The 26,182-nt window shown below is 32.6% G+C and overlaps 1 protein-coding gene across 1 annotated transcript; it reads right to left on the bottom strand.

Annotated features, from left to right (window-relative positions):
- Positions 1-459: 459 nt before the first annotated feature.
- Positions 460-25,838, bottom strand: LOC134699498 (uncharacterized). Its single transcript, XM_063561102.1, has 8 exons — positions 25,284-25,838; positions 22,702-22,808; positions 17,454-17,907; positions 14,877-15,649; positions 12,542-12,572; positions 7,548-7,819; positions 5,197-5,224; positions 460-2,474 (listed from the first exon to the last, which is right to left on the bottom strand). The coding sequence occupies exons 1-8, from the start codon at positions 25,822-25,824 to the stop codon at positions 2,089-2,091; spliced, it is 2,592 nt and encodes an 863-aa protein (XP_063417172.1). The 5' UTR covers positions 25,825-25,838; the 3' UTR covers positions 460-2,088.
- Positions 25,839-26,182: the final 344 nt, after the last annotated feature.

Here is a 26,182-nt window from a genome sequence, read left to right on the forward strand (position 1 = left end):
TCATTGGCACATATAAGTTTTTATAATGATTAAGATTATAACCCAATGTTGACTGCTGTACCCATATCTTTGACATTTCTACCCATTATGTCTGGGGTTTTTCACACATCGTTTTCAATATAATGAAATTTTAACGACTGTCATACAAGTGAGAGGTTTAGCTAGCTTTTTAACCTCCATTTCCTACATAAAAAAAGCCCGTACCAAGTCAGGAATATGGCATTTGTTGTCAATTCGTTTTATATGTCTGTGCTTTTGATTTTGCCATTTGATTAGGGACTTTCTGTGTTGAAATTTCAACGGAGTTCTTTTTTCATTTTAAGCCATGGCGTTGTCGGTTTATTTTCGATATATGAGTTTGACTGTCCCTCTGGTGTCTTTTCTTCAAGTTATATATTTTGATTGCAACAGAGTATCGTTTTACTAAAACTGTAGATGTAAAAACAAACACCAGTCATGTTTAGTGTAACGAAAAGCTTTTATTTACAAGAAACAATTTGTCAAAAATATGGATCAATTGTGCACGCGGTTTGTACAATCAAAATAGAAACAATTCAGCAAGCTTTTATTTACATGGTAAAACTTGTCAATTGCTTGCAATAATAACACGATCTACAACAATAGGGCAAACTAAGTGTATAATCAGCTACAGTGGAACACAATGATATCATCTTTATGGTACAATTTGACGGATATATTTAATTATACAATCGACAACATTACTACGATATACATGATTGTTAATCAAAATTACAATCCGATAAACTTCAACAAGTTCTCGAAAGTTAATGAGCTTGCTATAAAAATACAGAATGAAATTGTGCATTAGGACTTTGTCTTTTTCACCAAGTCACTATGATTGGATCATCATCTAGTCTAAGTGTTATACGGTTCAGTTACTGTATGAAGGGATAAGAAAAAACAATTAATTAACCATTTGCTATGAGTGTTGTGTTGTTCTTAATATAATTGACAAGGTCATTTTTCAGGTTTTTACTTTTGTCAATACATGGCTGGATATTTTTGAAAAAAAAAACCACCAAGCCAGTTAGATTTTTTAAATAGTATTATTTGTACGTAAAATTCCACGAAAACCTGAAAAAATAATTCCACATTTCTGTACATTTCCTACAATTGCAATAATAAATTTAAACCCGTAGTAATACTGTAATGGCTAGATTTGGACAAAAAATTAGAATACATCTTCAGTCGCTTCAATTATAATATGTAAACGATTCAAACTACACTCGTCATTAAGGATGTACTTAGGTGAGGGTAGGTAAAAATTTAAAACAATCAAGAATTTAAAATTGATACTATAAGTCGGTAGAGCATTCGTTAAGGATAAAAATAAGCTAAAAATATTGATAGGTCGATCATGGTCCTCCTTTTTGAGATATTTGAGATTTAAAATTTTGTGAGAAAAGGCTCACTCGGACTTTTACTTTATATTTGCAATAGTATTATTTGGGTCTCAAAACAAAACAAAGAAAATCAAGAATCTTCTAAAATTTTAAAGACCTTTCATGAGCTATTAGGTTTTAAATGAAAAAATGAAATGGGTGTTACGGGGCAAACTATTTTACCTGTTATTGTATGTAAAAACACCAAGGAGTCCGAACATTTGACACGAATTCCAAAATCTCACTTAAGAACGTCCTTAAAGACGCTCAAGTTCAAGCTTTTAAATATAAAAATCTTTCAAATATGCCATAACACGTCATTTACAGATAAAAAAAAATTCTAAGATGTAGGTTGCTGCATTCGTGTGCAGTCTCAAACTTTATATCTGTTATGCTTTATCATTAAATACACCATATATTTATAAATTATGACTGAACACAAGTACAAACACTTCCAACAATTTTTAAGGGTCTTACTTTGCCTACTCCGAATCCATTCTGATTTGTCAGTATACAACTCCATTTTATAGTCTTATCATCTTGGTTTAATCCTCATAATTTATATTCATATGAATATTACCAGCCAGAAGACAATAACAGGGGTGATTTCGTTTGTTCACTCAAATTTATACACAGCCAAGCGAAGTGAATGATTTTATATAAAATAAACTTAAAGGTTTTGTAACTAATTTTTCTTCTGAAAAAGTTTTTTAAAGAGTGTTGTAACTTTTCCTTTTTTCTGCTCTTCAACTTCATCCTGTTTGATGTATTTCTTCACTCCAACCGTTTTAATGATTTCCTCCAAACATCTAGTGCCTCTTCCGACATTTACGAGAGCTTGGACCAATACACGTATGGTTGGCCTCACTTTCTCATCTATTCTCCACTGGAATAATATTTCTTTACATTGAGCAACTAAATTCCTCCCATTGTTGTACTGAATGGCGTCTAATGCTGTAATAGGTAATCCTAATTCTATACCCAGTTGGAAGGATAAAACACCAAGTACTTGTGCTAGTTCATCAAGTATTTCATCTGTCGGAATTAAATCCATGTTTTCGTCACTTATATCTGTAAACATCACAACCATTAGACACATACACCTTAATGCTTAATGCTTAACACACAGATAGTTTACTGTTTGTTACTAAAGTATTTTCAATATTTTAATCACAGGTTTTTGGAAATACGTATAACAATGTATGTGTAAATAAACCGTACCTTGACCTATGATGGTTTACATTTATGAATTGTGACTTGGATGGAGAGTTGTCTCATTGCCACTCATACCACATCTTCCTATGTCTATCATCTTTGATACAAATAATGACAATTGATTATGTGCCTGACGCGCGTTCCGTCTACAATGACTGATCAGTGACGCTCGAGTAAAAAAATTTTCAAAGGCTTAATGATACATGGGTGCAAGTCATTTTGGGCCATAGGCAAATTGGAACAACTACAATTTAAAGCAACGGTAGTATACCGCTGTTCAAAAGTCACACATCGAATGAGAAAAAACAAATTCGGGTTACAAACTTGAACAACCGAGGAAATCATATCTACTGTAAGAGGATAACAATGGAACACCAGAAACACTGGAGTATAACAAAAACAAACGCCAATGCTACATACACAAAACGAACTACTGTGAAAGTATTTTAATTCGTGGGTATCAATTTTCGTGGTTTGAGCAATATTCACATGTTCGTGGGTTTTTAAATTCGTGGAATTTAGTTTTCAAAAAAAAATCAAAACTCAAAAAGCCTTTTGAAAGGAAGATTACAAATAGTCTGGATTGAAGGAAATTGCAAAGTAAACATTGACCGTGTAAATCGTAGTGACAACACTAATTAACCCAAGATAAAGTGATCAACAGATTAAGGACCACCAAAGGTGTTAATAAGGCCATAAACATGTCACCTAAAGAAATCAGTACCATAAACAAATGCTATAAGCGTATCTTGAATTTTCAAATAATTTTTATTAAAAACAAGCCCAGCATGAAATTATTATTTCCCATATGTACTAGAACTATGAAGATATAAAATGAATACTTTATCATACTAGCATATCAAAACCGGAAATCTGACTTTCATCGAAAAAAAATATTTTTATGAGAATTGAAAGATCAAAAGCTGTACAGTTTAGGTTATTAAAGATTAAATGGGTATAATCCTGCATGCAAGTTGTAGTTCTGTGACTGCTATTAAAGTATTCTCAGATTCGAGGTTATTCAATATATTGTCTAGATCATGTTCCTTTATGGGGATCTTTCCATGTCTTGATTTGGACAATGGTTGTTTTATTTCGTTGGACACTTAAATTCGTGGATGAGATCATCCACGAAAACCACGAAAATTGGTACCCCACGAATAAAAGTACTTTCACAGTATTTAATTATAATCGCCTTATTCCTGACATGGTACATGACATTTTAAGAAAAAATGGAGGATTGAACTTGTTTAATGGCTAGCCATATCCCGCTTATTAAAGTAACTTGGTTACCCCACACTATTACGTGACAGGAATAAAGCACAAAAAACCCACAAGAAACTCCAGGATATAGAAACACATGACTAAACAATACAATAGTAAATTTCTACAAATAGACCACAGAATGACAACACAGACGTACATTATATAAAGACCACTCAAGTCAACTTGGACCGTATATAAAGACCACTCAAGTCAACTTGGACCGTATATAAAGACCACTCAAGTCAACTTGGACCGTATATAAAGACCACTCAAGTCAACATGGACCGTCTATAAAAGACCACTCAAGTCAACATGGACCGTATATAAAGACCACACTCAAGTCAACTTGGACCGTATATAAAGACCACTCAAGTCAACTTGGACCGTATATAAAGACCACTCAAGTCAACTTGGACCGTATATAAAGACCACTCAAGTCAACTTGGACCGTATATAAAGACCACTCAAGTCAACTTGGACCGTATATAAAGACCACTCAAGTCATCTTGGACCGTATATAAAGACCACTCAAGTCAACTTGGACCGTATATAAAGACCACTCAAGTCAACTTGGACCGTATATAAAGACCACTCAAGTCAACTTGGACCGTATATAAAGACCACTCAAGTCAACTTGGACCGTATATAAAGACCACTCAAGTCAACTTGGACCGTATATAAAGACCACTCAAGTCAACTTGTACCGTATATAAAGACCGCTCAAGTCAACATAGACCGCATATAAAGACAACTCAAGTCAACATAGACCGTATATAAAGACCAATCAAGTCAACATGGACTGTAAATAAAGACCACTCAGGTCAACATGGACCGTATATAAAGACCACTCAAGTCAACTTGGACCGTATATAAAGACCACTCAAGTCAATTTGGACCGTATATAAAGCCCACTCAAGTCAACATGGACCGTATAATGTATGTGTGTTACATGATATAAGTTTGTGACATGATATAACATCTGTTTGTCACGTGATATAACATCTGTTTGGCACATGATATAAGGTATGTTTGTGCCTTGTATAAGTTTGTCAAATGATATAAGGTATGTGTGTCACATGATATAAGTTTGTCACATGATATGAGGTCTGTTTTTTGACACATGATATAACATCTGTTTGTCACATGTTATAAGTCAAAACTTATATTTAACTGATAAGATTTCACACTCTTTATCGTTAGTTTTAGTTTTGTAGTTGAGGAGGAAGACAGCTATTAGTTAATGCATAATTAATTAGGTAACACATATCTTGTATTGATAACAATTTTAAAAAGAAATCATTATAATACATACCGCATTGAACTTTTCTGATTCGTTTGACCTACAAAATTAGATTAAAATCAAATAGATACTGCAAATTAATTGAATATATTTGATCAGCAATTATTTTCGAATGTGTAAAAAAAAAAACACTCTTGATTCACAAAATGAGTTGTCTAGGATAGCTTATCTTTTTTTGTATATCAAAAGGAATCTGATTTACGAAGATTAATAATACGCAAATCTTTTATCCTCTTGTCTGTCAAGTAAAGTTCAACTTTGTTTTTGTTTGGCTTTATAAATATTTTGATATTAGCGTCACTGATGAGAGTTATGTAGACGAAACGCGCGTCTGGCGTACTAAAAGAGGTACGAAAGATACCAAAGGGACAGTCAAACTCATACATCGAAAATAAACTGACAACGACATGGCTAAAAATGAAAAAAAGACAAACAGACAAACAATTGTACAAATGACACAACATATAAAACTAAAGAATAAACAACACAAAAACCCACCAAAAACTAGGGGTGATCTTAGGTGCTCCGGTAGGGTAAGCAGATCCTGCTCCACATGTGGCACCCGTCGTGTTGCTTATGTGATAACACATCCGTTAAATAGTCTAATTCGGTAGGTCACATTCATTAAAGAAAAAGGGATTGAAGTTACGACGTAATGAACATATCCGATATCATTTGTGAAACGGTTATTCCATAACGGTCAACCAACTCGTGATGGCGTCCCTAAAATTTACGAAGGGATGATTTCAACTTCACCATTGGGAACTCTTGGTTTAATACTTCCTTGTGAGCAGCAACCCTCTATCAAGAAAATCATGATAGGAAATGCAAGCACGGGAATATCGTATTAATTGGGAGATATATACCCCGTCTTATTTTTATGAAGCAAAGCAATATCAACTATTTCAATTTGTCTTTTAGTTTAGAATGTGGAATACTTGTGTAAAGCGTAGAAAAGTCAAATGTGTTTAAGTATCTCATCTGATTCACGCCACCTCTAGAATAGACAGTTTCACAATAACTTTGAAGCTCGTCTTTGATTGCTGATAAAAAAGATGTTAATAATTTAGAAAAAGGTTTCGTGGAGTACTTGGAAGACCCAGCAATATACCGTTGTTTGTAAGGACACTTATATAGTTTAGGTATCCAATACAGTGATGGAAGATCCAGCTCTTCATCTTGGCTTGAAATTCCAAAGGAACGTAGAACATACCTATGATTATCCAGGATTTCCTCTTTGTTAAGTGTCGTGGGGGTTTATGTTGAGTTTGAAAGTGAATTGTCAATACCGAATTCGTTTATCAAGCAATTAATGTAATGAGTTTTACACACAAAAGCGATGTTATTTGGGCTTTAAATTTTAATCCTGGTACCTTTGATAACTATCAACAGTTTTGGCTGCTAGATACAACTTATTATCACATTAACCTATTTTGTCTGTTTGGGTTGCTCACCCAATCTCCGTGAATAAAACAGAACGATGAACACGGATCACAAACATTGGAGGTTTATCTAGCTGTAAAACATGTTTTTTCTATCATTTTCTGTAAATAATGACTGTGCCAAGTCAGAAATAGTACAGTCGTTTTACTTTTTCTGACATAGCTTCTTTACCGGATATAACATATGTGTACATGTAGTTGGTTACATCTCTGTTACTTTACCTGATACACCATATGTGTTGTTAGTTTTATCTCTGTTACTTTACCTGACACAACATATGTGTTGTTAGTTTCATCTCTGTTACTTTACCTGACACAACATATGTGTTGTTAGTTTTATCTCTGTTACTTTACCTGACACAACATATGTGTTGTTAGTTTTATCTCTGTTACTTTACATGACACTACATATGTGTTGTTAGTTGTATCCGTTACTTTACCTGACTCAACATATGTGTTGTTAGTTTCATCTTTGTTACTTTACATGGCACAACATATTTATAGTTAGTTTTATCTCTGTTACTTTACCTAACACAGCATATGTGTAGTTAGTTTCATCTCTGTAACTTTACCTGACATACCATATGTATTGTTAGTTTTATCACTGTTACTTTACCTGAAACAGCTTATGTGTTGTTAGTTTCATCTCTGTTATTTTACCTGACACAACATATGCGTAGTAAGTTTCAACTTTGTTACTTTACCTGACACAACATATGTGTTGTTAGTTTCATCTCTGTTTCTTTATCTGACACAACATATGTGTTGTTAGTTTTATCTCTGTTACTTTACCTGACACAACATATGTGTAGTTAGTTTCATCTGTTACTTTACCTGACAATACATATGTGTTGTTATTACATCTCTGTTACTTTACCTGATAATACATATGTGTAGATAGTTTTATCTCTGCTTCTTTACCTGACACAACTTATGTGTAGTTAGTTTCATATCTGTTAAAGCTTTTGCTATGTTGCTGAATTTTCCTGAACATTGTTCTCTCCAGTTTACCAGTATCCTATACTTGACAATCTGAATATAATCAGGATTATTCCTTTCAAGTTCATCCCATTCTTGGAAACTCATACCAAGACGTATGGCTAACTCTTTTATGGTGACATCATCACATCGTGATGCAAATCTTTGAAGTTCAACGTCACTTGGTATCTGATTTAAAGCACCTTCTTGTAAACCTATATATGTAAAAATGAATGTTTATACAGTGAATCAAACATCTTAAGGATGGTTGATTATTGTTAAACAAACACGAGTTTGCTTACTCAATTCAGTTAAACACTATTACTTGTATTTTCTAAGAGAAGAGTTCATTTTACATAAAATAAATAATAACAGACTATGTTTTGTACTGCCATTTACAAAAGAAGTTAATGTTCAGCATTTATAAAGTACACAATTCTCTTAGTATTCACTATATTCAGTATTCACTAGTGACATGCGCTAAGACGTATTTGAACTATTGGAATACTCTCAAATTCTAATAAAGGATATACAATTCCGTCATGCAGCTGTTAGTTTGTATTGGTTTAAATGAGGGTTTGTAGCGGTGGTTTCCAAACTTAAATTGAACAGAAAATGAAGTTTTGAAAGGGGTAATGCATCAAGTTTCGTGCGAATGTGATGAATACCTACCCGCTTTTGTATAAATGGCAGCAAGTCATTAATAGAGACATCATACAGAGTAGATTATGTATAATGATGATGACCAGACTGCGTCTACGTCGAGGAGTACAGTTGAAAATATTCATGACATTAACCGAGCTACACGAAGGAATATATATAATACCTATACCATCAATTTTGACATTGCAACCATACGTGTTGCAGTTCCTAACTGTCTAATTCAGTAGTCCTCTTTTGGTCTACGGAGAGACGTTGCAAGATGAGGATTGTTAGAGTTGTGGTATATTATTTTCGATAATGCGAACTGTTATAGAAACGATGGAATGCTCAGACTGATTAAAATGCTGATAAAAAATGTCGTTTGCATTGAGGTTAATTTCTGATCTATGACCGCACATACGTTTGTTTAACCTTCATTCCGTTTCACCGAAGTATACCAATCCGCAAAAGTTACACTTTTATCCGGACCTTTACTGGACGACGTCCGTACATGTATCCTGTTTGATCTTCGTAAATTCATGCAATTTTGTTACTGGGTGGATGATGTCTTCGGAAACAAAATGTCCACCAGCAGAGACACTGACCCAGTGGTTATAAAAGAGGGACGAAAGATACCAGAAGGACAGTCAAACTCATAAATCGAAAATAAGCTGACAACGCCATGTCTTAAAATGAAAAAAGACAAACAATTGTACACACGACACAACATAGAAAACTAAAGAATAAGCAACACGAACCCCACCAAAAACTCTGGATGATCTCAGGTGCTTAGCGTGTTGACGCACTGGGTCTCGTTTCTGAGTTAATTGCATTCTCTCAGTTTTTGTTGATCTTGGTCTTGGTTGATTTCCAAATATTTTCACACTACTGACATTTTTATTCGTTCGATTAAAAAAAAAATCCTTTCAGGAAGTGAAGATGAAGATACTCTTTATTATACATCACAACCAAGACATGGCCTCGTATGATGAAACTCATGCTATACGGGGGGAAGGGGGGTCTGTTTGTCTGTGCAGGACAAATATATATATATATATTTATATTTTTCTGAAAAGAGACATTACTTATATTGCCTCATCTTATGAGAGTGCTACATGCTTTGATCGTTTCTATGGTTGCCCATTGCAAGGCAACACCTCTGTTTTTATCAAACAAACCACAGTCAAAATCCATGTCCTTTATCTGGGTCAATCAATTGCAGACTCACCTATTTGATATATAATCAATATGTTTTTGTCCTAAATACGCATCAAACATTTGCTACTAAACGCAAACAAACAACAATCAGTAAATCAAACATATCCTTTTTCTCTGTTCCATACATCTTCGCTAGCCAGGGGGTAATGATCCACTTCCATCCTCTCCACCCTTGGCGGACTGAGATAGAATTTCAAAGACACAGGGTTACTATTTTCATTGGTTGCCTTCGAAATTCGCTGCATGCAACAACAAACGCCTATAGCATGATCACGTGTAAATATAGAAAGTGTATGTAAACAATTGCCACGTGCTTATTTTGCAACAAGTCTTTACATCCCTAAACATACAATTATATCTAGTGACAATTTGAATGTTTTAATCAACTTATAGAAGTTACTGTGTATGTTTCTTGCACACATACATGAATGTCAACGGATTTTTTCGTTTTCTGCTTTACCAAGTGTGTAGTATATAGAAGCTACAGTGTTTTTACCTCTAAATTGAAGAGTTCAAGTGCAACCATTGGTCAAGAATAATGTATTCGGAATGGGTGTGACTTTAATCTACCGATTGATGGCGAACATTGTCATCACAAATGTTGTCTTAATCTTCCCAGGGTGGATAGGAGGGAAGTGGATCGTAACCCTTGGCTAGCGAAGATGTTTTCCATATAACAAACTTCTGTTTTGAATCTAAATTTTCTAAAAATCATTTTGTAAATTTTGTTCTTTTGTCAGATTAACTTGACAATTTGCCATCATGACAACATGGACAAGAAAATAAAAAAATAACAATCTGAAATACAGAGTAGGTACATATTTAGCATACTTTCAACGCAAAAAACAACATATTATAGACATACATTTTCAAACCTAATTTTGGAAGCATACTATTAATTTTGCTAAACCTTTTCGGAGGGCAAGATATATTCGTTTTTAATTATGCGTATCTTTCATCAATTTACACCAGAAAAATAACCGGCATTTTTTTTCATTTGAAAATTTCAGTGATTTGAAAAAATAACAATAAAAATGAGAATGGAAAGTTTGAATGGGTCAAAGAGACAACAACCCGACAACAGCAGAAGGTCGCCAATAGGTCTTCAATGCAGCGAGAAATTTCCGCACCTGGAGGAGTCCTTCAGCTGGCCTCTAAACAAATATATATACTAGTTCAGTGATAATGAACGTCATACTTAACTCCAAATTTTACACAAGAAACTAAAATTCAAAATTAAACAAGACTAACAAAGGCCAGAGGGACAATCGCAAAAATGCAGCGGGGTTAAACATGCTAAGGAGATCTCAACCAGCATACCTCTAGCCAGTGTAGGAAAGTAAACGCATATCAATACACACATTAAAAACCAGTTCAAGAGAAGTCCGAGTCTGATGTCAAAAAATGTAACAAAAGAAATAAACAAAATGACAATAATACATAAATAACAACAGACTACTATCAGTTTACTGACATGCCAGCTCCAGACTTCAATTAAGCTGATTGAAAGAATATTTCTTCATCATATGAATGTCAGACATAATCCCTCCAGTTAGGGTTTAGTATCATACCATCCTAACATATATAAGAACAACACAACCCATGTCATGTCAACAACTGGTTTTTGAATAAAGGTGCTTAGTTCCGATGCAAAGACCCTATAAGTGAATCAATATTAAGCCAAAATATGCAATCTTTCATGACCTGACAACAGTATCGTAGCTATATCCATTCTTCATAAGTCTATTTAAAAGTTTTGTTAGCTTCTGAGGTGAATACTGACATTTTTGTACACAGAAAATTACCATAAAAGATTGGATGTAAAATACCTGAACATATAAGAAGTCTGCATGTTGAGTTATATTTACGAATGATGTCGTTGTACCTATTATAACATTTAGTAAATTATCTCTTATATCATACATTTTAGTAATAAGCTTTCCGTTAATGATATAGATATCAAGATCGAGGAAAGGGAAATAGTCATTGTTAGTATTAGCTTTATTAAAAGTAAGTTCAAGAGGATACATGTCTTTAGTATGTATACTGAAGTCGTTATTTTTGAGAGCCAATATATCATTAAAATATCTAAAAGTATTATTAATTTTTGTATCAGATAATGTTTCGATTGGTCTTTGCTGAATTTTGTCATAAATTTTAACTCAAAGCAATACAAAAACAGGTCCGTAATAAGTGGTGCACAGTAAGTCCCCATTGGAATTCCGATAACCTGACTATATACAAAATCTCCAAAGCGAACAAAAATGTTATGAAGTAAAAATTCAAGGGCATAATATATAGTATCAAAGCATTTCTAATTGACATAATTCTTTTGTTTTTGCTACTAACAAATGACCTAACAGAGTTTGAACATATATATTCACATTCTGACTTTTTAATAGCCCATTTAATTAGATGTGTGATTTTTTTTTAATGAGAATGTGAGGCAATGTGGTAAATAGGGTAGCAAAATCAAAACTTTCAACAGATTCAAAGTCACCAATATCAGCATGTAATTTATCAAGTACTTCCAACGAGTTTTTGACACTCCAAAAGTAATCCCTAATAATTATATAAAATCCCTTGCAACATGTGCAAGGTTCGGAATTGATAAATTGCTTTAAAAATTAGTCATTTTAAAAAATCTTAATTTTAAAATTTGATGAGAGATTAGAAATCAAATAGACAGGGTTGCAAAAAAAGAGTTTGTGATGGTAATAGTTCAGAATAAAATTGAGAATGGAAATGGGGAATGTTTCAAAGAGACATTCAAAGAATACTACATTTATAGATATTTGCATGTGCTAAATGTTGTCCTGATCTAATCATAAACTTAGCCTCATGTTGTCTCATTGACACTTATATCACATCTCCCTATATCTATATAGCTTATATATGTTTTACATTATTGTTTCTTATCTTGAAGTATTTATCTTATAATATTTCTGACCCACTAGAAAACCTTACCTTTTAGATATTTGAATTATAGAATATGATAGAATATCTATATTTCAAAAATGATTTGAATTGAATAACTATAATGCTCAGTTTGGTAATATTCACTTAATGTTTTTTACCTGGACAGTCCACTTCACATTGTTCTTTTGTCTGAAATAAAATCGTGGTGGTAATAAATTAATCAATAAAAAATCATGGGTTGTATTTTTAAGCATGGGGAAACTTAATGCTTAATGTATTTACAAAATTTAATACAATATCTTAACCCTTAAAACACTTTTGCATATAATTCACGACAAGGCTTCAAAGGATGTAATTTGTAAGGTATTTATAAACATATTGAGCAATATGTTTGATAATGTCGAAAAGGTGTATTTACCCTGCAATGTTAAGTATTCTGGTGTGGCTGTTATGAAGACAAAGTACAAAATACTCAGATTAAAAGATTGCAGACCAATCAAAAAGAAAGAGATGAAAAAGAAATTCAGAGAAGAAATCCTGTTTAATTTAGTCTTCATACTGTACATACCTGATCTTACATTATATATAAGTTAAATAGGAAATTGATCATATGAGTTTGTTTGATTTAAGCTTTTGTTTTCTTTTTTTTATGGAGATTACAAAAGCAAACCACAAGTCATCACTCTATGGGTTAATTCAAGATTGTATTATAAAATATCAACTTAATAGTTCTAATTTACCTGATCTTGATTCCAAATATTCCACTTGTCTTTAGTATGTACAATCTTATGTTTATCACAGATCTATATTTACCTGATCTTGATTCAAAAAGTAAAATCACAAAAATACTGAACTCAGAGGAAAATCAATTTGGAAAGTCCATAATCACATGGCAAAATCAAAAAACAAAACGCATCAAAAACGAATGGACAAGAACTGTCATATTCCTGACTTGGTACAGGCATTTTCAAATGTAGAAAATGGTGGATTAAACCTGGTTCTATAGCGCTAAACCTCTCACTTTAATAACAGTCTCATCAAATTCCGTTACATTTACATGATGCGTTAAATAAACAGTCACAATCAATAAAATAGTCAAAATATGGGAACATCAGTCATCATCGTATAACAATTTAACAGGACACAACAACATCTACTATCTACGAACACATGGATTGATTTGAGTGTCTGACGTCAGAAAAATTATATACGTCACATAAATTTGTCGTTCAATGTGCATACAATAGTTATCCAAAGTACCTGGATTATAAACAATTTTAAATTTTACATAGGCAATGAGCGCAGACAGGGTTAAAAAATCAAAAGTATGTAAGAATAAATTACAGAAATCAAACTAGTCCAAAAGTTATACATAGAATTTATGAGAATCCAAAACTTTTAAAAGGAACAATTTAACAGGACACAAAAACCTATCCACGAACACATGGATCTAATTGAGTGTCCCACGTCAGAAAAATTATATACGTCACATAAATTTGTCGTTCAATGTGCATACAAACAATTTTAAAATTTACATAGGCAATGTACGCATACAGGGTTTAAAAATCAAAAGTATGTGAGAATAAATTACAAAAATAGACCGAGATTCAAACTAGTCCAAAAATTATACATAGAATATATGAGAATCAAAAACTTTTTAAAAGGAACAATTTAACAGGACACAATAACATCTACTGTCTAAGAACACATGGATTGATTTGAGTGTAATATTCCACTTGTCTTTAGTATGTACAATCTTATCATGCTTATGTTTATTACAGATCTATATTTACCTGATCGTGATTCCAAATATTCCACTTGTCTTTAGTATGTACAATCTTATCATGCTTATGTTTATTACAGATCTATATTTTCCTGATCGTGATTCAAAATATTCCACTTGTCTTTAGTATGTACAATCTTATGTTTATTACTGTCTATATTTACCTGATCTTGATACCAAATATTCCACTTGTCTTTAGTATGTACAATCTTATCATGCTTATGTTTATTACAGATCTATATTTACCTAATCGTGATACCAAATATTCCACTTGTCTTTAGTATGTACAATCTTATCATGCTTATGTTTATTACAGATCTATATTTACCTGATCGTGATTCCAAATATTCCACTTGTCTTTAGTATGTACAATCTTATGTTTATAACAGATCTATATTTACCTGATCGTGATACCAAATATTCCACTTGTCTTTAGTATGTACAATCTTATGTTTATTACTGTCTATATTTACCTGATCTTGATACCAAATATTCCACTTGTCTTTAGTATGTACAATCTTATCATGCTTATGTTTATAACATATCTATATTTACCTGATCGTGATTCCAAATATTCCACTTGTCTTTAGTATGTACAATCTTATGTTTATAACAGATCTATATTGACCTGATCGTGATTCCAAATATTCCACTTTGACCACTTGTCTTTAGTATGTACAATCTTATGGCTATCCCAGATCTATATTTACCTGATCTTGATTCCAAATATTCCACTTGTCTTTAGTATGTACAATCCGATGTTTATCACAGATCCATTCATCAGTTGTAAATGCTGCCTCTTCAGGTATATGGCATTCTAACATGGAACATGCATATTCAATGTGGAAGGGTAGTTTTTGGCTGCTGGAGGAGACTGTGGACTTATAGAACTCTGAGATTCTCTCTAGTGTTGTATACATGCATTCCTTGATACCAGTGGCAATATCTGGTACGATCAGTCCATTGGAGGTTTCATGGACTATGTAGAGAATTATCTTGTTACCTTCAACACATACTACAATATCATGTGCTTTATCGAATGATAAACAAACGAATCCTGAAAACAGGAGTTGTTTTCCTTCATACGTCTTTACGGTCCACATACTGAGACCTGCGCTTATGAGACGATTTGGTAAGGCTGGTGGTATTATTGTCCCTTTGAAAACAAATGCTAGACTAATAGCTTTTTCTGGTGTGCATTCATGGGTCATGAATCTTGTATCATTTCTCTGAATGAGCATACAGGGAACAAAGAAGTATTCCACTGGTAACCGACTTCCCGTATTAGTATCATATCTACGTTGCTCTGATATAATATCAAGGTGGATGAGGATATCAAATATGAACTCCTTGTAGGGTGATAGTTTCGTGAAGTGCTTTTGTTCCCAAATAAGATAAAGCTCTTTTCTTTGTATTATTCCACTTTCTGACATCCTTTCAAAAGTATTTCGTATGAGACTTTTCTTCGGCCAAAAAGCAATATCTGTTAAGTGAAAAATATAAATTACGAATTGAAGAATATTGAAAGTATTGTTCAATAAAGAAACTAGCATATAGCACACAAAAGGTAAACATGAATCGTTTCAGGTCACTTTAATTCCTTGGCCTCTAGAAAAAAGCTTTTGAAAAAATGAGACTTATTTGTATATCTTGTATTGCTGATTATGTCAACCTTTTACGTTTCCATCTTTCTTTTTACGTTTGTAACTGAATAGGGAAAAATGTAAAAAAAAAGAAAAGATTGGTAGCACTCGTCATTAAAGGGGAATAACTGCGATAAGAAGTAGCCTGACTATGTTGGTGTGAACAGCCAGTATTTTATTAGTTGATCCCAACCTTTTGCTATTTTAGGACCGGTCAGATTTTCTGTATTCTATTATATTCATTACAACTTGCATTTCACTCCTTTGTTCTCCATTTCATATTGAACAATTGGTAAGGTCATTATACCTATTTTAAACTAGATATCATGCTTATGATAACTATGAACAGGTTTGGTTAAATTTTGCTGAGAGGTTTCATAGTTTAACATTTTTTTGTAAAAATTAACGGATGACGATTTACAATGAAGACAACAAACAAAATAATATTGAAAAAAGGGGCGAAAAAACATCTACTAAACATATCAACTAATAAGTAAACATAACAGATTGCAATAATGGTGAAAATAAATAATAAAGAATTCATTATTAAATCGCTGGCTTAAAACGCATAGTCAGAGATTACATAATTTACAATATAATGAAATTTTATGTAACTATCATGCATGTGATACCTTTAAATAGGTGTAACCATGTTTATTTAACCATTTTCTCAATGGAAAATGCCTGTAACAAAAACGGAATATTGCACATGTTGCAGTCGTTTTCCATTCATTTGAATTTCCATGAAGTTTAGTATTTCTGTTATTTAACATTATATAATTTTATATCGAAGATATGTTTTGTTATATGCAGTTTATACTTATATTTGACTTGAAGAAACTCTTTATTGTTTTCAAAGAAAAAAGCAAAAACAATGAAAACAAACAAAATCAAAATTCTGAACTTATGACAAAACTCCTTCTACATGTTCTGTGAGTGTCCATATAATTAGGAAATATGCAGATCTTAAAAGAGGGACGAAAGATACCAAAAGGACAGTCAAACTCATAAATCTAAAACAAACTGACAACGCCATGGCTAACTTATGATCAAGTTTGACCTCGTTATAATTTCCCTAAATTTTATACTTCAAGATGTTGAGACCATTTACAAATTTATTCTATTTTTAGTCATGGCAGCTCAATTGATTTACTGACAGGAAAAACAAAAAAAACTCCACACACACACTAAAGAAGAGATACCCAAAGACAATTTATTTCAAATTTGGTTGCAACTGTTTGTGTAATTTCAGAGAAGAACATTTGTGTCATCAAGTAGTGACCATTTCCAGGTGAGCTTGTCTTATTTTTTTTTAAATTTTTGGTGAATGTGGAAAAATGTGGCAATTTCAGGCCTATCAGTCATCACAAATCTTCCTTTTTACTATTTTAAAGTTCAAACAACGTATCCTCATTATGATTGGATAGTTTTTGCGTCTGAGTATGATTATTGTTCTAGAGAGTTTGATGACTGTATATCTCGAATTTTGATAGTATGGATGGAATTGTTGGGGCGATAAAACAAGACATTTTCTAAAAACGTCTGGCTGTGTTTGATTACTTTGGCGTCTACAAATGGATACATTTTGCTGTTTGTGATCACCACGGAGTATACATTAAAAGTGGATATTATATCATATAGTACCTGTAACAAATGATCTCATAACTTCCACAAGAAGAAGGGGACTTATGATCACATAACCTCTCAACTGTGGGGTATCGAAATAGATCATCTTCCCAAGTGAGTGCTGGAAGTGAAGGAAATCACTGAGCTCTTCATTAGACAAGACGGACACCTTGCTGATGGCATTTAATTCTTTAACTTCCAACAATGACAATACTTGTTTCCCCTTTGCTACCAGGTTAGCAATCTCAAGTTCAAGAGGAACAGATGCATTAGGCATTGCCTCTCCCCAACATGGATGTTGAAAGGTAAGATCTGTGATTGCTTTCTTGAGAACATCGATCTCTGGATCTGTGTTGTCTGTGGCGTTGACAAATATTTTGTTGTTGATGACCAGATGTTCTCGTCCTTCGTGGTCTTTGAATAACTTTTCTACTCCGCTATACAACTCTGTACGCCGTGTTTCAATATCCTCCTATAAAGAAATACAGAAGTACATGCAATACTTAAGCTCATGTAAAGGGAATTTACCACTATTCAATTAATCTAAAAAAAGGTCTGAAGAACAATCATTGATGAGGACAGGCAAATTGACAACAAGTTGTTTACTGATTACAACTTAATTAAATCATTCAAGGCTCATAACTCATGAATGCCAAACTTAAACAATATCTAATGGAATGATATTATATTGAGATTTAATTATGATAGCACAAAGTGTTCTTGATTATTGCTTAGGATCTATAAGAAATGCAACTTTCCGATGAATCATGGATTAACACCCGCAAAAAGCATAGTAATAATTAGTTTGCTCTCCATTTCTTCACAAGAAACAACATAGCAACTTTTGAAAATCAAGTGGGTTGACTGTTATGGAAACATCCATTTAACAGATGATAGCGGATATGTTACTAGTGTTGTAAAGACAATCCCGTTCCCCTTTTCACGAATATGACCTACCCAATAGGACTTGTAACCGGGTTTGTACTAACTTGAGAATTCCGACGAATGCCACATGTGGAACATGAATTACTTGCCTTTCTGAAATCACATGAGAACTCCCCCAGTTTTGGTGGGGTATGTGTTACTTAATATTCTAGTTTCCCTTATGTTTTGTTTACTTATGTTTGGCTGTTTGTTTGTTTTTCTTTTTTAGACATGACGTTGTCAGTTTATTTCCCAGTTATGAGTTTGAATGTCCCTCTGGTATCTTTCTGTCCTCTTTTAAAAAAAAATTATTTAAAAAGTTATGACACAGAAACAAAAAGCTGTTCCACCTGTTGAACACTTTGACCTATGTTAGTTTTGCTCTTACTGCCTTAGATGTCGAGATGAAAGACACAAACTTCTGAATACGACCCATATAAACTCAATACCCAAAGAAAAATTCAATCAAAGTTTTGTAGTTGTTGTCCAAGTAGTTTTAAGATATTTGGAAAATTAATTTGACTTTTAAAAATAAATTGCAGAACAAAATCTTTCAATGGGAATTCATTTCGAAAAGGTCTAAAGACTATTTTGATCATGTTGACCTATCTTTAGATATATCTTAGCAGAATGTGTATTGTCATTAATACTTTATATCTATCTATTATAATATTAATAAAATAAACCCAAAATTAAAAAATTTAGTAAAAAAAATTAAAAAAATTCAATAGTTACCTTACAATGAGTTATCGAACTTATCTGAAAATTTTATAACAAATAAACCATGACCAGTTTATCATTTGGTTATAGATAAGCCAAAATTGTTTTTGTTCCCTATGTTCTATATTTGAGTAATGGCGGCCAGCTTTGTTGATGGACCTAACTCTTTAGATGAAATTTATAAACTAAATACCCGTAGAAACATTCATTTAAATTTTATGTATTTGACACAGGAGTGTCAGGGTAAAAGATTTTTTAAAAAGAAATAGACTTTCACGGAAATGTGTTAAGATAACGGACACTAACTCCTTTTAACTAGAGGCTCTCAAGAGACTATCGTTCATCTGACTTTTCATCTTGGATGATGGATCAGATATAAAGTAATAACACTTGGGCAGCACCTCATAAAGAACATTCATGCTATGTGTGGTTTCATTCCATTCAGTGGTTCCCTAAAAGAAGTCATTTGTATAATGCATACATAGGGTCCTATGTTAAACTATGACCCCCTCTGGCGGTCAGCTTGGATGATGGATCGGCTACAAAGTAACAACACTTGGTCAGCACCATAAGGAACATTTTTGCCATGTTTGGGTTCATTCCATTCCGTAGTTCCATAGAAAAAGTTCAAAATGTAAAAAGTTAACGACGACGGACGATGGACGCTAAGTGATGAGAAAAGCTCACTTGGTCCTTCGGGCCAGGTGAGCAAAAAAAGAGTCCAATTGTCTATTTTAAATGATTTGACTTATTTGGAGATCATACTAAGCTGAACATGTTCTCTCTACATATCATATTATTAACGGTAATAAGCAAAATGAATAAATAGCTATCAAAGGTACCAGGATTATAATTTAAATCGCCACACGCGCGTTTCATCTACGTAAGACTCATCGGTGACGCTCAGACGCTTAAATTCCATAAACATAATTTTTTGGACAGTAACCCATGATGGGAATTGATGGGTGGTCCAATTAGTCTAAACATTTCATAATAGATAGTTTTTGACTTATTCATCACTTTAACTCCATTACACTTTTGTAATATAGTTTTTAGATAAAAGCCATAAACTGCATGTTCTACTTTTTAGCCATAGCGGCCATGTTTGTTGATGAATCAAAACTACAGATATTATTTATAAACTATATACTCTAAGAAATATACAGTTAAGGTATGAAGGTATTTTGCTCAGAAGTTTTATAGAAGGAGATTCTTGCAATATAGTTTACGACAATGGCAGACGACGGACACCAGGTGAAGGCATAATCTCACTTGGCCGTTTGTGTCAGGTGACGTAAAATTCCTGAATTAGATTATTTTCTTTCTGCTGCTTTGACATTTACATTTGACACTAGGCTTTTGTATTAAAAGAAAACTGGTATTCACAATAAATCTAATATTTGGACATATCATACTTTTTTTTAAACAAACCATTTACCAGAAGTTTGGTTCATTATTTATAGCAGTTTTCCCAAAATTAAGTATGGTTATTTCAAACGAATTTCAAGGGTTTTAGTAATGGTTTTAACAATTTTATACATTAATATAACTAGATATAGGAAGAAGTGGTATGAAAGCCAATGAGACAACTCGTAATCCAAGTAAAAATTCATAAAAGTAAACCATTATAGGTCAAGGGGCGGCCTTCAACACGGAGCTTTGGCTCACACCAAACAGCAAGCTATAAAACGTCCCAAAAATTACTACTGTAAAACCTTTTAAACAGAGAAACTAACGGTATAATCTATATAAAAACGAAAAACATCAAACACTTATAAAACACATAAACAGACGACAACCACTGAACATCATATTCCTGAATTAGAACAGGTACAACCAATTGCAGCAGGATTAAATGTTTTAATGGTACCAAATATTCTCCCTTTTTTACCATTTACAAAAGTATAGCATATTAATCTATTGCAATAAAAAATCATAATATCTAATAAAATTTGTAGATTTAGCTAACTAAGTCCTTATATTTGTGTAAAGTAACATTCGTTTATAGTGGGAATTTGTTTTAAGGTTAAATCAGCTACAATTAAAAATTGCTCGCAGGTCCCTCTCTGTGATTACAATTTCATAACACTGGTTCAATTGCCAATCAATCTATCATCAAGGGAAGATAACTAATTCGAATTTAGTTCATAGTCTTTTTTCAAAAATGATGAACGGTTCTTTTTGTTGGTATGTAATCATTTTAAACGTTTCAAATTTATGAAATTATATTCGTACATCAATGTTTTTGATACACCAATAACAAAAACTGAAATATATTGAATTGATACATTTTGTAATTATTCAAAATTATATCAGAAACGTAAACTTAATTATTTTATAATGAACCTGTTAAGGGGAGAGAATACTCGCATAACTTTTTCGAATTGGCACATAATACAACGGAATGTCACTCGTGCATACAAATGGTACATTAATAAAATTAATTAACTGCGCAATCGTGCTCCACCTTCAATGATGATTCTAAATTATAAATATAATCAAAAGTTGTTAATCTATAAATAGTGATGACTAATGAAAGCTAACCCACTGTAAAAATATTTCTTTGCAATTTTTTAAAACTTCCTCAGGAAAATGCTAGAGTCACTTGACTTTCAAACCTCAAAACTAACGTTTTTACACAATATTTGAATCAAGTAGTTAAAGATTATTCGCTTCTCAAAGTGTAAGACGCAATAAAAATCGTATGCTTGCACCATCATACCGAAATACGGATTTAATTAAGTCCTGAACATTTCGACATTTCTTCGTATAAAACCGGTTTACCAAATCACAAGTACGTGTTAAGACCCGACTAAATACCTATTTCCCGATATGGTCAGGTAAAATTGCTATATAATAGTATAACATCACAACATAGAAAGACACACTATAAAATATCAATTCTGTTTTTGTAGTCTATCGTTTTGTATTTTGTGACCATTTCAACAAAAGATGCCATTATCCAGTACATTCAGTTCGTAACGTATACAGCAAAGATACTGCTACTTCGAAAAAAAAGATAATGGAACTGGATAACAAAAATCATTAACAAGTTTTGAAAGGAACTAATTCAATCCCAAACTTTTAACACTGTACCAGATTTAACCATCAAAATGTATCTATGATATTACTTTATGCCAAATAATATTGTCATTAGTGCTTTACTTCAAACTTACCAAATTATTAACTCAAATAAACTGTTCACATTTGGTGACTCATAACTGGCAAATTTATTAACACGACAGCAACGTTGAAACAGTAGAGGCAACACTTATTATAAGTAAATCAATTTTGTGCAAAATCCAAATCTAAAATTTATGTATTTTCCGAGTTTCAACTAACAATGTTGGTACCAATTGACCTATTGACCAGTCCCAATAGTTACATAGCATCTAGTTTGATAGACTGATTGTAAACAACTTGCTATTTAGTATTGCCAGGCGTTTTGAGAATGATAGGCATAACAGGTATAATACATTTGCTGGACGGCTGTCATTTTCTTCATCATCGATCCTGTTGACCTTTTGAGGAACTGCTAGAGAATACAAGTGCCTTTATACTATTTTATATAACTACATTATCTAAAGTATGCCAACATATCAGCTAACATTAGTTTCCGTACCTTTGGTACTTTGTCTTTATGAGTTGCAACAAACAAAATCTTTGGAATTCCTGTATATACTGCCTTGCAATAGGTAAGGATACAGTTGACCCAGTGTTGTAAAAATACTAAAAATAAAACATATGAAAACTATATGAACATTTGAATTTCCTGGTCATCTCTAACGGCCACACAAATGGTTAGTCAGGCTTAATAGCTGTTTTCAGTTTGTCATATCAAGAATAAGGTTGATTAGTTAGATAAACAATAAAAAGCATCGTCTATTGTTTCAATGTGAATTTGAACTCAGCTTTTAAAAAATCACGTACATGTATAAGGTCATCATCAATGAAAGACTGCATTAAAGAATAAAAACTGTTATTTCACTGTGATTCTGATAATGAAGTTTTAAATTAATCGATTCATAAATGAAACTTAACTTTTCACCTCAATTACAAATCTAGTTGTGTCTGTTTCCATTGTAGTGCCTTATTTGCAGGAGGCTGATACCGTAAAAAAAAAATGAACGCCTATGGAAAATTTAAAAACCCTGTAGGAATAATTAAACACCATGTTTAAAAAACCACCTAGTGGAATTTGATAGTTTCTAGCAATTCATATTCATAATTCCTAAATAATGACTTGAAAGTCATATAAAACTAAAAATGAATGATTCTTCAGTTAAAACAAGACATGCTAGATGTGTCCAAACGCAGGAATAGCTCCATCTCAAAAAGTTCAAAAATCTGCAATTTCAACAACAGAGTTGGTAACTAGCATGCATGGATAGTATCCAGCTCTCACGACCAATACCAGTTTGATAAAACATTTCCTTGATCAAAGAGTAGTTAAATTTCTAGCTATTAGCAAACAGGAAATGGATGTACTTCAGATCTAACAAGATGTGTTGAAACAACATGAAAATCAGTAAAACTTTAACTCGATCTGTAACACATCATGGTTAACTCACAAACCAAAAATAAGCCTAATATCTAATAAAAAAAGGATGGATAACAGTGATACAATTTATCAAAGTCCAAAGTCCCTAATATCAGCAAAAATTAGAAGAAAAAAATGCTTAAACTTGATCTGTTACTCATCATGGTTAACCCACATACAGAAAATCAGCTCTATATCTGATGACGTTTAAAATTATAAAATAGGTTAAAAATTGACTTTAAAAGACAATTATACTCTTTCGGGAGTCAATTGACAATTTTGGCTATGGTGCTTATTTGTAGATCTTACTTTAATGAAAACTATTGCTATCTATAGTTTATCTTTATTTATAATAATATTCAAGATAATAACAAAAAAACTGCACAATTTCCTTAATATAACTAATTCAGGGGCATCAAACCAACAGCAGTTTGTTTAATTCTTTTGAAATTTCAGGGCAAATTTATCTCAACCTGATGAACATTTTAACTTAAAATCAGATTTACTCTAAATACTTATCTACAGAGGTATAAGTCAAAAACAACATGTTACCCCTATGTTTTAAAAAGTATTTTAGCCATGGCGGTCATTTTTGTTGGTGTTGAGTCATCGGACACATTTTTCCAATAATGATTGTGGCCATTTAGCCCAAGTTTAGTTGAGTTTGTCTAAGCAGTTTCAAAGGAAAAGATTTTTGAAAAAGATTAAAAAAATATACGAAAAATTGATAAAAATTTACCATAAAGTTCAATAATTCCTGAAGGGGTCAATTGACAATTTTGGTCATATTGACTTATTTGTAGATCTTACTTTGCTGATCATTATTGTTGTTACAATTAATCTCTATCTGTAATTATATTCAAGATAATATCCAATTGGTAAAAACTGTAAAATTTCATAAAATTACTAATTCAAGGGCAGCAACCCAACAACATTGATTCATCTGAAAATAACAAGGCAGATAGATCTCAACCTGATGAACAGTTTTACCACATTTCAGATTTACTCAAGTGCTTTAATGTCTGAGCTTTAAATCAAAAACTGTATTTTACACCTGTGTTCTAAATTTAGCCACGACAGTCATCTTCGTTTGCGGTTTGGGTCATCGGACACATTTATCAAACTTAATACCTCTATGATAATTTTGTAAAAGTTAAGTCAAGTGATGGGAAAAGCTCACTTGGTCTTGTTGGACAGGTGAGGTGAGCTAACAATGTGCATAATGGATTGACGGAATGGCAGAATGCAAGAATGAAGGATCAGGGAAAATATGTATTGCCCGACAACTTTGTCTTGAAATTCTTATGTTTTTTATCATTAATTTTTCACTTGTCCTGTCGGATAACTAACATGATGATTCTACTTGTCAAAGTCCACTTGCCTCCAACAATAAAAAATGCATGCAATGTCGAGCCCTGCTGTCTAGAAAAAAGTATGATTCTTATCATAAACCTTGTTATTTACATGTTCTCGCTATGATTTGCATGCAATTTTTAGACTTTGGACTATAAAAAAACAAATTATCCATCCATCTTTTACTTCAATATCATATACAAGTAAACAAATTAGAATGTCTCAAATATGACTGCGGAAATCCATTTATGTAGACATAAGTAACATTTTTAAATATGTCAATCATATAATGAATAGTTTTATAATATTACCTGCTGGGGTTGGAGTCATATGCTGCCCTGGAAAACACATCACATCAGGTACCTGTTCATGTAATCCTTTACTTCCATCAAATACAACCAGAAACAAAGCTCTATAGGTCATGAAGGTCTGGTGTGTTGTATAATAAACATACTGTCCACCAAAGTCCCAGAAGATGAGTCGTCCAACCTTCATCTTGTATTTGCCACTTTTGAGGACTTTTTCCATTTTAATTCTAATTTCATCTTTAGTCATCTTAGCTTTCATTTTCTCTTTCAGCTGCTGTCGTGATAGGGGCACAATGGAAGACGTCTGAGGTGATAAAGGTATGGCTGTTGGGGGTTGGTTAGAGAGATTACCTGATGTGTTTAATGGGAGAGGCAATGACATAGCTTGTGACCGCTGTAGGATATCACCTGGATAAATCATTTCATCATCTTTACTTCCAAAAGAACTTGTATCTGATGCTTGATGTTGGTTTAACTTATCGTTTGGATTATGTTCCTCTTCTTCTCTTGAAGTCATCAACACTTTATTGTATACAACATCCATGGGGTTATAAGTTTCTGTATGGAGAAAAAAAACCCAGACAACTTCATTAAAGTGTGTATATCTGTGTTACATATACAAGAGGAATTATGGTTGAAATATATATATAAATGCTAATTGTAAATGACATGCTTCTGTGGTTTTAATCATTAGAGGGTGATAAAATTGTACCTACCACAACATGAAGAAATGTACTTGACTGTTACAATTAAACTCCCACGTAAATCCATGTGTATCGCAACCTATGTGCATCTATACACTTTTCAATTTCGCTAAGATACAATTGAAATAAAAAACAAAGATACCTACGGTTGCTTTATCAATCATGATTGATTAAACGTGGACAATCTTGCAAAAAAGG

The sequence above is a fragment of the Mytilus trossulus genome, unplaced genomic scaffold, assembly GCF_036588685.1.
Source record: "Mytilus trossulus isolate FHL-02 unplaced genomic scaffold, PNRI_Mtr1.1.1.hap1 h1tg000070l__unscaffolded, whole genome shotgun sequence".
In the NCBI taxonomy this organism is placed as follows: Eukaryota; Metazoa; Mollusca; class Bivalvia; order Mytilida; family Mytilidae; genus Mytilus; species Mytilus trossulus.

Bases quoted from the DNA above. Each gene is read 5' to 3' on its own strand.
- LOC134699498 (XM_063561102.1), bottom strand. From the start codon at position 25,824: ATGGATGTTGTATACAATAAAGTGTTGATGACTTCAAGAGAAGAAGAG. The intron at 15,650-17,453 runs GTACTATATGAT...TTCACTTAACAG, and splicing joins TATGAGATCATTTGTTACAG to ATATTGCTTTTTGGCCGAAG. The intron at 5,225-7,547 runs GTAAAGAAGCAG...CTAATTTTGTAG, and splicing joins CTACACATAAGTTGTGTCAG to GTCAAACGAATCAGAAAAGT.